A 13,156-nucleotide genomic window follows, 5' to 3' on the forward strand; every position below is an offset into this window, starting at 1 on the left:
GCTCGTGGGTCATTAAAGCAAAAAAAGGGGGGGAAAAAAAAAGGAAAAAATCTCCAACTCCTGCCAAATAAAATGTGCACATCAGCCAAGCTGTCAGAGGCAGATTCTGCGACCATGGGATGAGAAGGTTTATTACACTCTGGGCTTCTGGGGAGGGATGTTATAGCAACAGGACGCTGGGTCAGTGATGGCAAACTCCTGGTTGCTCCGTTTCTCCATGCACACTAGGAATCCATTAAGCCAACTGACGACAGATCCGCAGGCATTCCAGCCCCCCGGCACACCTCTGCCGGGGCCAAACCTTGGACGCTGCCCATTAAAATGTGAAAGAAACAACCCAACAGAGAGCCCACAAATTAGAGGGGCAGGAAACCTCAAATGATGTGCAAAAAAAATTGTAAACGTCCGAGAGGATTTTTCCATAACTTCTGCCCCATAACTCAGCATTTCTGATGTTAATAAATTACGGAGCGAGATCAAGGAGCCTTTTGGATCCAAACCCCGAGCGCTGCTCGGCAGACAGCAGATAAAGCTGCAAAGTGAGCCCTGGAACATGACAACAATTTCCTTTTGGCTGGCTGGGGATGGGGCTGAAGCACAGGCACAGCCAGAGCTCTGGCTCTGCATCCCAAATCCGTGTCTCTGCAGAGGGCCACTCAAAGCCCTGTAATCCCAGGGAACGCGAAGGTGAATTTGTTTGGAGGGGACAGACTGGACAGGGGGAGGCTGGGGGACTTGAGAGCAAGGAGAGTTCTGTGAAACCCAGAGAATGACTCCATGAGACAAGATCATGGCACTGTTACTGGCAGGGAAGGGAAGGGGAATTGGGAATTCTTAGATGAGCTGTTGGATTTGAAGACAAAAGTGCTGGGAGGGGCCGTGGGTTAATAAATACTGAACTCACCATCTGCAGCAGAAGGAGAAAAGATGAACTGAAGTTTTGGCGTGTTCAGTGATGAAAAAAGAAGTGGGGAGAAATCCATGATGGGGTGGGAGGGATAAAATGGAAGAGCAGCCAGAGGAAGTGCTCCCACAATAATTAACTTTCTGGGCATGTTCACAGGCTGCAGGCCAGATGAAAATCTGCTTTTCCAGCACATCTCCAGGGCAGGGGCTGTCCCAGACTGCTGGGGTTTAACAGGGGGACAAAGAAAAAGGGACAAATCTTGTTCCTGCAGGGAGCCCAGCTCCGTGGGGCAGGGAAATGCATTCCCCAAAACCGACTGGGATAGCAGCACATGATGGTTAAAGACTTGCAAAACCAGCACCAATTACTAATTATAAGCTGATTTTATTTTGTTTTCTCTTCTCCAGTATCTTCCCACCTTTTTTTCACCTCTCCTTTCCCTCTAACAACTTCTTTAAATGTCTAAGCCAAATTACTCTCAGGAGACACATCTCCACTCATACAGAGCCAGCCTGAGCAGAGAGCACAGGCAGAAATTCCATGTCAGCTCCACCAAGTCAGAGTTCTGCAAATAATTATACCAGATTTTCTGATTTTTTTCTTTTTCCTGTGGCATCTTTGGGGTTTTTGCTGTTGGCACTAAATATCTGATGCCAGCCTTCACCTGCTCAGGAAAACAGGGGTGGATGGATTTGTGATTAAAGCTGATGCTGAGTCCTGGATGGGAGGGACTTAATTCTGGTTTTAATTGTGAATAAACAGATTTAATAGAGCTGGAGATGCCTGTTGTGGTAGGAGCATCCCTGGGTGGGTGGCTGTGGGGAGCTGAGCCTTCCAGGAGTGGGGAGAATCCCTCTGTGCTTCCATCTGGGGGCTTTAATTTGCCCATCCCCAAAACGTTTTGCCTCCATTTTCATTTTCCACCTGTTCTAGAGCACAGGTATCTCTTGGTTCTTCAAAAGAACACAGAAAAACCAATGAGGATCCCAGGAGCATTTTCAAACTGGAATAGTTTTGGGTTTTTTTTTTTACTTACTGACAAAGGCTTGTAAACAGTTGGTTTTCAGAATTTCGCCAGAGGAAATTTCTGATTTCCTTCTGGTCTGAACTGGAAGAAGATGTGGTAAAAGGTTTCAATTTGTTTTTCCGGAGTTTCCTCAGGTCGGGGGGAGGTGGGGAAGAGAGACTTAAAATATTGTTCTGTGTGTGAACGTTTGACAGAAGAGCAGATAGTGCAGATAGTGCTGGGGGACTGCTGCTGTGTTCCTCGGTGCTTTTGAGCTGTGAAATAACTTTGATAGAGACCATCAGCAAGGAGTGCGAGCGTGTGAACCTGATCTTTAATTAGAGGTGTTGGCCACCGAGGGCTGAGCTGGCCCAGGAGCTGCCCTGGCTCTGGAATTGGTGCTGCAGCACTCTGAGAGCAGCTGATCCCACATTTATTCCATTTTCCGAGGGTCCTGGCCCGTGCCAGCAGAGGGATGAGGGTGGCTGGGTGCAGCCCCCATGTCCGGGCTCTGGGCAGGTTCTGTTTGGTGCCAGGTTCTATTTGTGGAGGGCAGTGAGTGTGTGTGAGAACAGCAGCTCAGGTTCTCAGGCTCTCACAGCACCTCTTTCTCTCTCGTTTTGATCTGTCAGATTTCACACCCCCAGCTTGGGTTTTAATGCCCCACGCAGATAAAACCACAGAGTTTCAGGTGATTTCGAGCTATGGCAGAACCTCCTCCTGAGGCACAGCTGGCGAGCAGGACCCTGCAAAATGAATTTGAGCTGAATTCTGGGCTTCTCCCGAGCTCTCTGCCCAGGGCAGGGGGTTGGAACTAAATAATCCTTAAGGTCCCTTCAATCCTAAACCATTCTATGGCCCTAAGTGTCCTCTCAAACCATCCCAGAAGATGAGAGAGACCAACTGTAAGATACAGCTGTGAAATGAAAAATCTGATTTGTGCGCCCTGGATTTGCCCTCTTGTGTTCCCAGGGCCACTGAACATCACCAGTTGCTGGCACTGGGAGTTTTGTGGGCTGCTGGTTCCTCAAACCACCACAAACTCTGCCCAAACTCTTCAGTGGCTTCAGACCAGCTGAGCATCAATGATTCGTCTCATTTGGTTTTTCCAAAGAGTTTCCCTGGAAGCTGTCACTTGGTGTCTGGGTGTGTCCCCACTCGAGGGGCTGGCTTGGCTGGGCCACTCAATTTGGGGTGAAAAAAGCCAAGAGAAGCTCTTTATCCCACCAGCTTGAGGCAGCCTCGGTGTCCCTGGAGCTCCCTGAGAGAAAACAGAAGTTATTGATATTTCAGCTTGAGTGCACTCAGCAGTGTTTCAGCCACATTTAGAACAGGTTTTATTGTTGGAATTTTTTGTTTTTTTCAAACTTCCAAACAACACAGGATTGGCTTCCTGTGACATCAGTGCCCACCTCAGAGCTTTGGTGCTGCCAGTAGATGACCAAGGGTTTCTAGAAAGTTCCAGGGTCTAGTTAGGGATGAGTGAATGACCCTGAGTGCTCCCAGGCAGGGGATGAAGGAACTGAGCACAGCCAGGATTTTTCTCACACCAATTCTATCCCAAGCACATTCTGGGAGGAAATGCAGCATTTGAGTGACTCCCAGTGCCATGTTCTGATTGGGAAGGAAGAAGCCCAGCACGAATGGTGGGATTTCCCCTCATCCCTCTCCATCCAGGGAGCTGGAGAAGGAAGGGTTGGTGGTAGGGATGAGACCAGGAAATGTCTGCTGGGAGCAGTGCAGGGAGCTGGGAGCTGTCCTGGTGCTTCTGGCAGGTCCTGGTCCTCCCAGGAGCTCAGAGCTGAGTCTGAACTGGACCAGTCCCCCCGAGGTTTCTCAGCCCAGCCTTAGGCTCGACTCGTTGCTGTCATCACTGCGTTTTAATTTTTGATTTTTTTTTTTATTTTTAATTTTTCCTCTCCTTTGTTTTCCCACCTTTTCCTTTTTTCTGTGTCTTGAAATAGATGGGAAAATATAATCGTATCCCATGAGATTCTGAGAGAATTAATTGCTAGTAAAAGCATGTTAAGAGCTTTTGATGACTGAAGTAATTTGCACTGACACAGGGGCTGGTCGGGGCAGAGGGAAATCTGAATCTCAGGAAAAAAAGGAGTTTCTGGAGCAGGGAGGCCCACTAAGGAGCAGAGCAGAGCCTTGCTATGCTGGGGCTCAAAGGGCTTCTCCTTGTTTTCAGGGTGTCACTTTTTAAATGTTCTTTTTTTTTTTGAGTGAATTACAAGCTGGTTGTTCTGGATTTCTGAGCATCTCCTCTGCTTCTGTCACCAAACTCCACTGCCCTGAGAGAGGAAAAGTCTCTTCCTGGCAAATCAGTAACTTTCTTAGGACTGCAACCCCTTAATTAATACTTTTTTTCCCCTTCACACCTGGACTTTAAATATCTGAGGGGTTTTATTTTGAAGGATTCCTCTTTTTCACAGCAGCCAAACTGTATCTCACCTTTAGCCACACAGATGTGGCCGCTGAATTTCTCAGGCTGTGCTCAGATAAATGAAAGTAGTGCGTTGGGTAAAGAGAGTTTTTAAATAGAACCTCGCAGCTCTCTGGAAAGTGACCTGGTTTGAGAGTTTACTGAAAGGTTTGTAATTAAAAATTATCCTGCATGAAACAGATGATGTAAAGATGGAGCAGTTAAGGACCTTGTCATTAAAATCAGTTAAAAAGCAGTTTAGAGGAGTTCCCTGCTTTGATTACTTGAGCTGTACTACCAGAGCTGTGTCTACCAGGATATTTGTAGTCCTGAATATTTGTAGTCCTGAACTTTTTACTCATGGACCACTCTGAGGTGTGTCCTGGGAGGTTCTGCCAGCCAGGACCTTCAGATAATGGCTGAGAGCAGATTTCATCCTTGCCATAATTCTCTTTATCAAATATATCTATGACCTTTCTCCATTCTAGTTCTTGTTTGGAATTGTGCCCTGCAAACCCTTTTCCTGCCTCTGTCCCCTCCGTAGCTGCCATTTGGCCCCTCTGACCCCTTTGCTGTTCCATTCTCCTGCAGATCCCCGATGCCCTGGGCACTGAGAAGTTCTGCAGCGACGCTGGCCAGGGCGGGGCTGGGAACTGGCTGAAGTACATCCGAGTGTCCTGCTCCTGCGACGAGCAGAACTTGGCTGTGTGCCACATCAACGAGCAGGTAACCTCCCTGCAGGGCTGCTGGGCTCCCCTGGCACCCAGCACGGGCTGGGGAGCTTGGCCAGGGGCTGCTGGCCAGGGGCAGCATCCAGGGGACGTGGCCAAGGGATGGATCAGCCCTGGGATAAGATAAAACCTCCAGATTTATGGTCCTGTCCTCAATTCGGGGTCCAGCCCCTGACTCATGAGCCATCCTAATTCATCAGTCTCTGACTCTGGATCCTGTCCCTGATTTATGATCCTGTCTCTGATTTGTGATCCTGTCCCTGATTCATGATCCATCCCTGACTCTGGATCCTGTCCCTGATTCATGAACCTGTCTCTGATTTATGATCCATCCCTGATTCATGATCCTGTCCCTGACTCTGGATCCAGTCCCTGATTTATGATCCAGTCCCTGATTCATGATCCAGTCCCTGGTTCATGATCCAGTCCCTGACTCAGGATCCTGTCTCTGATTTGTGATCCTGTCTCTGATTTATGATCCAGTCCCTGATTAATCATCCTGTCCCTGACTCAGGATTCAGCCCCTGATTCATGATCCAGTCCCAGGATCTTGTCTCTGACTCTTGATCCAGTCCCTGACTCAGGATCCAGTCCCTGACTCTGCTGGTGATGGAGAAAATCCTGTGAAACTCAGTTATGGCACCAAACCCCTCTGGGAAACCAGCACTGGAAATGGGAACCATGGAAACTGTGGCCAGGGAGGGTGGGGAGGGTGATCCTGGGGTGGAAATTCAGTTGTTGTGTATTTTTAAGAGGAGATGAAAGTGGGAGATGGTTTGGGGTGTGCTGAGGAGAAAGTTGAAATCTCCTAGGCAGGTTACAGCTGATAAAGCAGTCCCTGGGTGGGGTTTATATGGAATTAATAGGATTTTGATGATGTTTGCAAAGTTCCTTGAGGCTTAGACCCAAAAATGGGTTGAAGATGAGCAATTCACATTGTGAGCTTCACAAACCTGCAATCGAGCACAACTCAAATAGAAGTCACTGTTCAGCCTAACCTAAATGAGAAATATTGTCTTAGAAGGCAGGAGGCAGATTTGGGGCTGTGAAGAGCTTTTTGGGATGTTTCCAGCTGCTCTGGTTTCATCAAACACAGTGAATTCATAATTCCCAAGTGGCCAAGGTGCCTTTTGGATACAAACGCCTGGAATAGAGGAACATTTGAACTCTTGGAGACTCAAAATAAAATTTCTAGGCTGCAAATTGAAGTTTTTCATCCTGGTCCTAGGAAAACTGTCCTTGGAAATGCTGCACTGCCAAATCTCACAGGAAGAGTGTCACACAGTGTCAGATACTGGAGTCAGAAGAGTTGGAGAGTACAAAATGCTTTCAGGCTTTATTAATTTTGATTAACTGCTGTCACCAGGAGTTGTGTGCCAATAAAAGAGGGATGGTGCAGGTTCCTCCTGAGCCTGAGCAGCTGGAGCTGAGCTGGGCTCTCACACCCTGGTGTGCTCCTGGCCAGGGCCACCCTGGGCTTTAAAAATCAATCCCCTCATTTTCCTGCTGGGATAAATTTAGAAAATTTTTTGTGGGCTTCCAACTTCTTTTCCTGTGCACCAAACCCCACAGGCTGCTCATTTTAGGGGAGATTCTGCTGGGGGCTGGTGCTGGGGGAATCCTGCAGGTCAGAGGGGAAGGATCCAAGAAGGGAGAGATCCCCAGAGGACCTCAGGGACACCTCAAACCCTCCCAAGAGTAAATCCCAAAGTCATTTTCAGAGTGACCAAGCTGTGCTGATTCTTACCTTATGCTTTCTCCTGGTGCTTCTGGCTTTAACTTCATTTATTTCACATGGGGACATATTTTTCCCAACCCCAAAGCACGACAAAAGTTTGATCTTTTCCCTTCAGGCAGCAGGAAAAGGTTTGGGGTTATTTGTAAGCACCCACAGAAAATCAAAGCTTTTGCAATAAATGATTGCCCTCTAAATAACCAAGCAGCACTCTGGTGATAATGGTCAGGACAAGATTTTCATCAAAATAATTTTATTTTCAGGGGAAAAAGAGGTTTTTTTACATGGGGAGATGGTCTTTGAGAGTGTGTGTGTTCCCTTCTGTTCTTCTTTAGTCTTGTAACCCGGGAACAGTCCCAGGAATGCACAGAGAATTTTCCTGGATTTTAGTGAGCAAAATCTGGACCACTCAGTTATTTCCCCCCTCCCTACCCCCAATTAACAGATTAAAATATATTTAAAATGTATTTCTTTCTCTATTTAGAAAGAGGTTAATTGAGACATTTCATTCACTGTTTTTCATTTATTAAGCCAATTTTCACATGTAGAATAACATTAGACAGTTTTCTTTATATTTATTCATGCTGGAGAGGTATTTGAAAAGAAGATCCTTGAATGTTGGAGATAATTGTGATTCTGAAGGAGGACTGGAAAAAATGGTAGACAAATTATATCACTTACTAAAAGGGAAATGGTTTATTTTTTGCTGTTGTTACTCCTGCCTCAAAAAGGAAAATAGTTCAGCAGTTCAAGAGTCTATGTAATAATATATTTATAATATATAATGATTATATTCATGCCCATGACCTGGCCATTAATTATTATATATTAATAATAATCAGGGTGACAGCTGCTGCTTGTAGTTGGGGTGCAGGTATTGGGGGGGAAAACGAAGGAGTAACAGGAGACAGAAAAAAAATCAGACCTTTGTTCAATCAGCCAGTGTGAGGTGTGTGTGCAATGCAGAGATTTGGTGTTCATTTTACAGAGATTTTGGGTGCATTTTACAGAGATTTGGTAACTCTGGTCAGGATTCCCAAGTACGTCCCAAAGAGCCTTAAAAAGAGGAAATCAGGAGCAGTGTGGCTGAGCCGAAACAAAGGGGAGGCAATTCCACAGGAGGAAAACACAGGAACAAAAGCAAAATGTGCAGCCCTGTCCTGGCCGAATTTTCCACGTCCAGAGCTGGACACACGGACAGGTCTGGGGGAGCAGGAGGGAAAAAATCTCACTGGGCTGCCCGTGGAGTGAATTATTGGTGAGACAAGGACACAAAGAACCTTTTCTCAGGCTGGTTTTGAGTTTTTGAGCTCCTCTGCTGCAGTTGATTTGTTTGTGGGTGGGTTTTTGATCTTAGGTGAACACAGCAGCCTCTTTCTCCCCTTTTAATGCTCTTTTCCCCTCGAAGTACAAACGTGTGGAAGCTCAGATAAATCTCTGCAGCAGGAGAATGGTTCTTAGCAAGGGCCCTAATTAATGAGGTAATTGTGGGATGGACTTTTCCCACTCGCTGTGTTCCATCTCCATCCCTGGTTGTGACTCTGGCCGTGGTTAAACCTCATTCCCAGTTCTGCTCCAGAACTTTTGTTCTCAGTGGAAGGATGAGGCGGTGCTGGGCTCTGAGTGAGACAAGAATGTGTTGTTTTGGTTCTGCAGGGCTGATATTTCAGTGATTGTACCAAATTGTTCAGTTTAATCAGCAAAACCAGACAGCCAGAGCCTGATTTCTGCTGCCCTGAGTTCACATCCAGCAGGTCCCTGTATCAACCCAGGCTGGAACAGGATTCCTCTGGTTATTTCTGAGTTATTTCTACTTCCCTTGTTTGTTTGTTTGTTTGTTTGTTTTTCTTGGTTGTTGGCTTGGTTTTTGGGGTGTTGGTGTTTTGGGGGTGGTTTTCTTTTTTTTTTTTTTTTTTTTTTTTTTTTTTGCTTTCCTTTTATTTTTTCTTTCTTCAAAACCTCGTGCCCAGAATAATTTTGATAAAAATCAAGAAAAGGAGTATTCTCAGTACCAGCAAACCCTACTTATCCTGTTAACTATTTAGTGTAAAACAAAGCTGGTAATTTGGAGAGCTGCCCATGCTGTGGTGGGAAACACAAAATGATCAAGTGTGGAACTTTTCTATAAACAAACAGAATTGATTTGTGAATGTAAATCTTCTGCTGGATTAGTAAATCTGAGCTTTTTCAGTGCACGACAAATAAAAAAGGCTTTGATGAGCCCAGACCATCAGTAGCGTGACTGAAAGATGAAGTTAATTATCATAATGAAATGTTTGATGAAATTAATGTGACTCCAGCAGAATCCAACTTTTCCCTGATCATTAAAGGAGCCTGTCCTATATTTCTGGAAGGACTGCAGGAGACATTTTGAAATACAAGGAGCTACTTTGTTCTGAGAACAAACAGGAGAGGAAAAGGAGCTAAAGGGTGAGACCAGGGCAGTGTCAGCCTTTGGCAGGGGAATTCTGAAGAATTTTTCCCCTGTAAAATTTGTGACTCTCTCTCTGAACTTGATGGACCTTTTAGACCACGGCTGGTGTTTTAGTGCTGGTTTGGGTTACCAGCTGCAAGAGAACGCCTGTTAATAGCAATTTTATTTTATTTTGTTTTATTTTATTTTATTTTATTTTATTTTATTTTATTTTATTTTATTTTATTTTATTTTATTTTATTTTATTTTATTTTACTTTATTTTAATTTTTTTCTCTTAGCTTGGCCCATCCTGAGTTCTGTTTTTCCAAGTCAGCCCTGAGCTCTGAGCTCACTCCTAGGCTGCATTTTGGGGTTTTTTCCAGGCACTTTTCCTGTTAAGTTCACTGTGGTTTGGTCCTGGGAAAAGATTTTTTGCAGAACAAGCAGGGAGGAGCACTGAAGTGCAAATGAAAAAGATAGTGAGAAAAAGGAAAATTTTAGATGACTTCTTATTTTGCAGTGGAACTCCCTGGGCTGGGTGGAGCAGGGGTCTCTCAGAACTGTTCTCACCTGTGCACAGGTGTGTCCTGTGCCAGCCTGGTGCTGCTCAGGGTTTCCACCAGCGGTTCTGGAGCTCTACAGGTCCAGAGGGATGCCCAGATCCTGCCCACAGCACCAGGTCCCATTTTTGGACTCTCAGCTGGATGAGGACAGATGTGTCAGCACTGGGAGAACTGTTTGCAGACCAGAGGAAAACAGTGATGGAATTACAGCAAGAATTCTGGCAGGCACAGGGATGGGTGTCTGGGCAGTTTGGGCCAGCAGTGGGATTTCATTTCCCATCCCAAATCTCTGTGTCTGTGACCATCCCTGCTTTGAAAGTCGCAGTGAGAGCTGCCCGGGCAGCGCTGGGTGCCGGTGCTCAGACACCGATATTTGGGTGAGTTCGCAGGGGGGCTGCGGGGAGGGGTCGGCTGTGCTGAGGCCGGGAGGGAGGCAGGGAGAGCCAGCAAACAGGACCGGGACGCACCGAAAAGAACTGTACGGGGTGCTGGAAAGGGCTGTACCCCCGGTATGGGCTGTACCCCCGGTATGGGCTGTGCCGGGTGTTCTGTAAGGGCTGTATCCCCGGTTTGGGCTGTATCAGAGTACTCGGTTTGGGCTGTACCTCCGGTTTGGGCTGTACCGGGTGTTCTGTAAGGGCTGTACCTCCGGTTTGGGCTGTATCAGAGCACTCGGTACTGAAGCTCCCGGTAAGGGCTGTACCCCCGGTAAGAGCTGTACGGGATGCTCAGAGAGGGCTGTACCCCGGTTAGGACTGTGTCACAGCACTCGGTACCGGAGCTCCTGTTCAGGCTGTGTCACGGCACCCGGTACCGGAGCTCCTGTTCAGGCTGTGTCACGGCACCCGGTACCGGAGCTCCTGTTCAGGCTGTGTCACAGCACTCGGTACCGGAGCTCCTGTTCAGGCTGTGTCACAGCACTCGGTACCGGAGCTCCTGTTCAGGCTGTGTCACAGCAGCCGGTACCGGAGCTCCTGTTCAGGCTGTGTCACAGCACTCGGTACCGCAGTTCCCGGTAAGGGCCGCCCCGCAGCCCGCGGGGTCCGCACCACCCCGTTCATGGGGGCGGCTGTGAGTCCGTGTGCCCCGGCCTTGGAGCTGCTCACAGGCACGGCCCGGCTGCCCTTCTTCCCTTCCCTCCCCTCCCGTTCCCTCCTCTTCCCTTCCCTGCCCTCCCCCCGACCGGCCCGGCCGCCGGCACCGGAGCAGCGCAGCGGCCGCGGGACAGGAGCGAGCAGGTCAGGGGAGCCCGGCCCGGCCCGGCCCAGATCGGGCCAGCCCGGCCCGGCCCGTTCGCATTGCCCGGGACCGGCTCCGAGGGAGCGGCGGGGTCCCCGCGGCGGTGGCGGGGCCGGTGGCGGGCGGCGTGTGCCACCTGCTGGGGCGGGCAGGGGCCGCGCTCCCGGCCCCGATCCCAATCCCCGTCCCCATCCCCATCCCAATTCCCATCCCGATCCCGATCTCCATCCCGATCCCGGTCCTGGCCCCATCCCCATCCCGGTACCGGCAGCTGCGGGGGCGCGCCCCGCCGGCAACTTTGCCTCGGTGTGTCCCGGGGAGAGGGGGGAGCCCCGGTTCGGCTGCCGGGAGCCGGAGCGGGATCGGGAGGCGCCGGGCAGCGGCAGGGGCGGCGGAGCGTGAATTATCCCGAGGGATGGGGAACGGCTCCGCTCCAGGACCTGCGGACGCTCCTGGCGTAACCAGAGCGGTGACTGGGAACCAGAGCGGTGACTGGGAACCAGTGCGGTGACTGGGAGCCAGTGCGGTGACCGGGGCGCATCGAGGGCCGTCCTGGTGCTCGGTGTAACGTGGGGCGATCGGTCGGGAGCTCCCTGTCCTCAGCGTGGAGGGAAAGTTCTGAGCGGTCCCCGCCGCACCGCATGATGCTCTGGGAGAGATGTCCCTTGTTCCTGCAGCTCTGGAGCGATGTCCCCTGTCCCCATAGCTCTGTTGGGATGTCCCTTGTTCCTGCAGGTCTGGGGGCGATATTCCCTGTCCCTGCAGTTCTGGGATCGATGTCCCGTGTCCCTGCAGCCGCAGGGGACATCGCATCCCTCTCCCTGCCATCACATCTCCCCGCTGCCGCAGCTCCAGGACCGATTGGACAATTTTGGGAGCATCCCGGGCATTTGCTGCTCCCGCCGGGCCTGGGGCCACGCATCTGCCAAAACCTCGTGTTCCGTGCCAGGGAGGGAGGGAAAGGGACTCTGGGAAGAGAAATGCATCGTGGTGACACAATTAATGCAACAGGCAGGAACTCAGGAGTTGTGTGTGTTCCTCCTCCATAAACACAAGCTGGCAGAAGCAGAGTGGCAGCAAATCTAGGGAATTGTTCTGGCTGAAACGTGGTTTTTACCCTGAAAATTTTTTTTTTTTGATTGCTGTTAAACGCAGGGCTAAGAAAACCTGGAAGTTAATAACAGTTACCAGGTAAATTCTCATGGTATTGTGCTAGGATAGGGTCCAGTGTACTCCAAAAGTTTGGAAAACATATGGGGGACACTGAATCTCCTCAGGACAAAAGCCATGGAGCTCCTGGAGCAGGTGCAGGGGAGGGAATGAGGCCAGGGACATGCTCAGGTGTGACCCAGCTGTCCCTGGACCCACTGCCCTGGTTTCTGTGGGGTTTGGGGGTAGAGCAGGGAAGATAAGGTGCATGGGCTCTGCCCTCACCTGAATCGTGTTTCTGTTTTGGGGTTTTCTCCTGGTGCACTGACAAAGGTCCAGGAGGTGAACAGACATTTGGGAAGGTGCAGGGTCTGTGCTCAGACAGGAGCTCAGAATGTGGGTAAACTGCTCACCTGGAGAGGTTCATGGCTATGGAGTGGTTAGGGCTCAGGTCTAGGCTGTTGGGGAGAATAATCAACAGAATAATTCTGTGGAGATGTGATCATTTGGCTCTAATCATGAGGCCAATTTTGGCTCAGAGAGCAGAGCCTTAGACGTGACAATTCCATCAGTTTAATCTTCCCTTCACTGTGACAAACACCGAGCTCAGGGGAGGACAGGAAAAAAAAAAAAAGGGAAGATTTGTTGTAATTTGAGGGAGAGAGGCTGTTGCCCAAAATATTTTTTTATTGTCCAAACCCTGTGAAACTCTGACACCTAAAGAGTCAAATAAAGGCAGGAAAACGAGCTCTGAGCAGCAATTATCTCAAATCAAGGGACAGCCTCCCCTGTTAGCTGCAGTAATTTGAGCTATTGGTTAAAATATAAAACGCAAGCCTTTGCATATTTAACGTGTCTGTTCTGTTTGTGATTCCCAGGTCTATTATAAAGTTATTAAAGAGATTGAGCCGGGAGAAGAGCTCCTGGTGTGTCTGAAGGAAGGAGGTTATTCCCTCGGGAACATGGCACCCAGCATGGAAGGT

General features: G+C 49.0%; 1 protein-coding gene across 4 annotated transcripts in view; it reads left to right on the plus strand.

Moving 5' to 3' along the window:
* Nucleotides 1-13,156, plus strand: part of PRDM16 (PR/SET domain 16) — a 290,814-nt gene that overhangs the window by 234,519 nt on the left and 43,139 nt on the right. For all 4 annotated transcript variants that reach the window (XM_088178594.1, XM_088178596.1, XM_088178595.1 and 1 more), the window contains 2 exons: nucleotides 4,933-5,067; nucleotides 13,052-13,154. In XM_088178594.1, the coding sequence (XP_088034720.1) occupies nucleotides 4,933-5,067; nucleotides 13,052-13,154 (238 nt within the window). The remainder of the gene's footprint in view (nucleotides 1-4,932; nucleotides 5,068-13,051; nucleotides 13,155-13,156) is intronic.

The sequence above is a fragment of the Sturnus vulgaris genome, chromosome 25, assembly GCF_052056855.1.
Source record: "Sturnus vulgaris isolate bStuVul1 chromosome 25, bStuVul1.hap1, whole genome shotgun sequence".
NCBI classification, from domain to species: Eukaryota; Metazoa; Chordata; class Aves; order Passeriformes; family Sturnidae; genus Sturnus; species Sturnus vulgaris.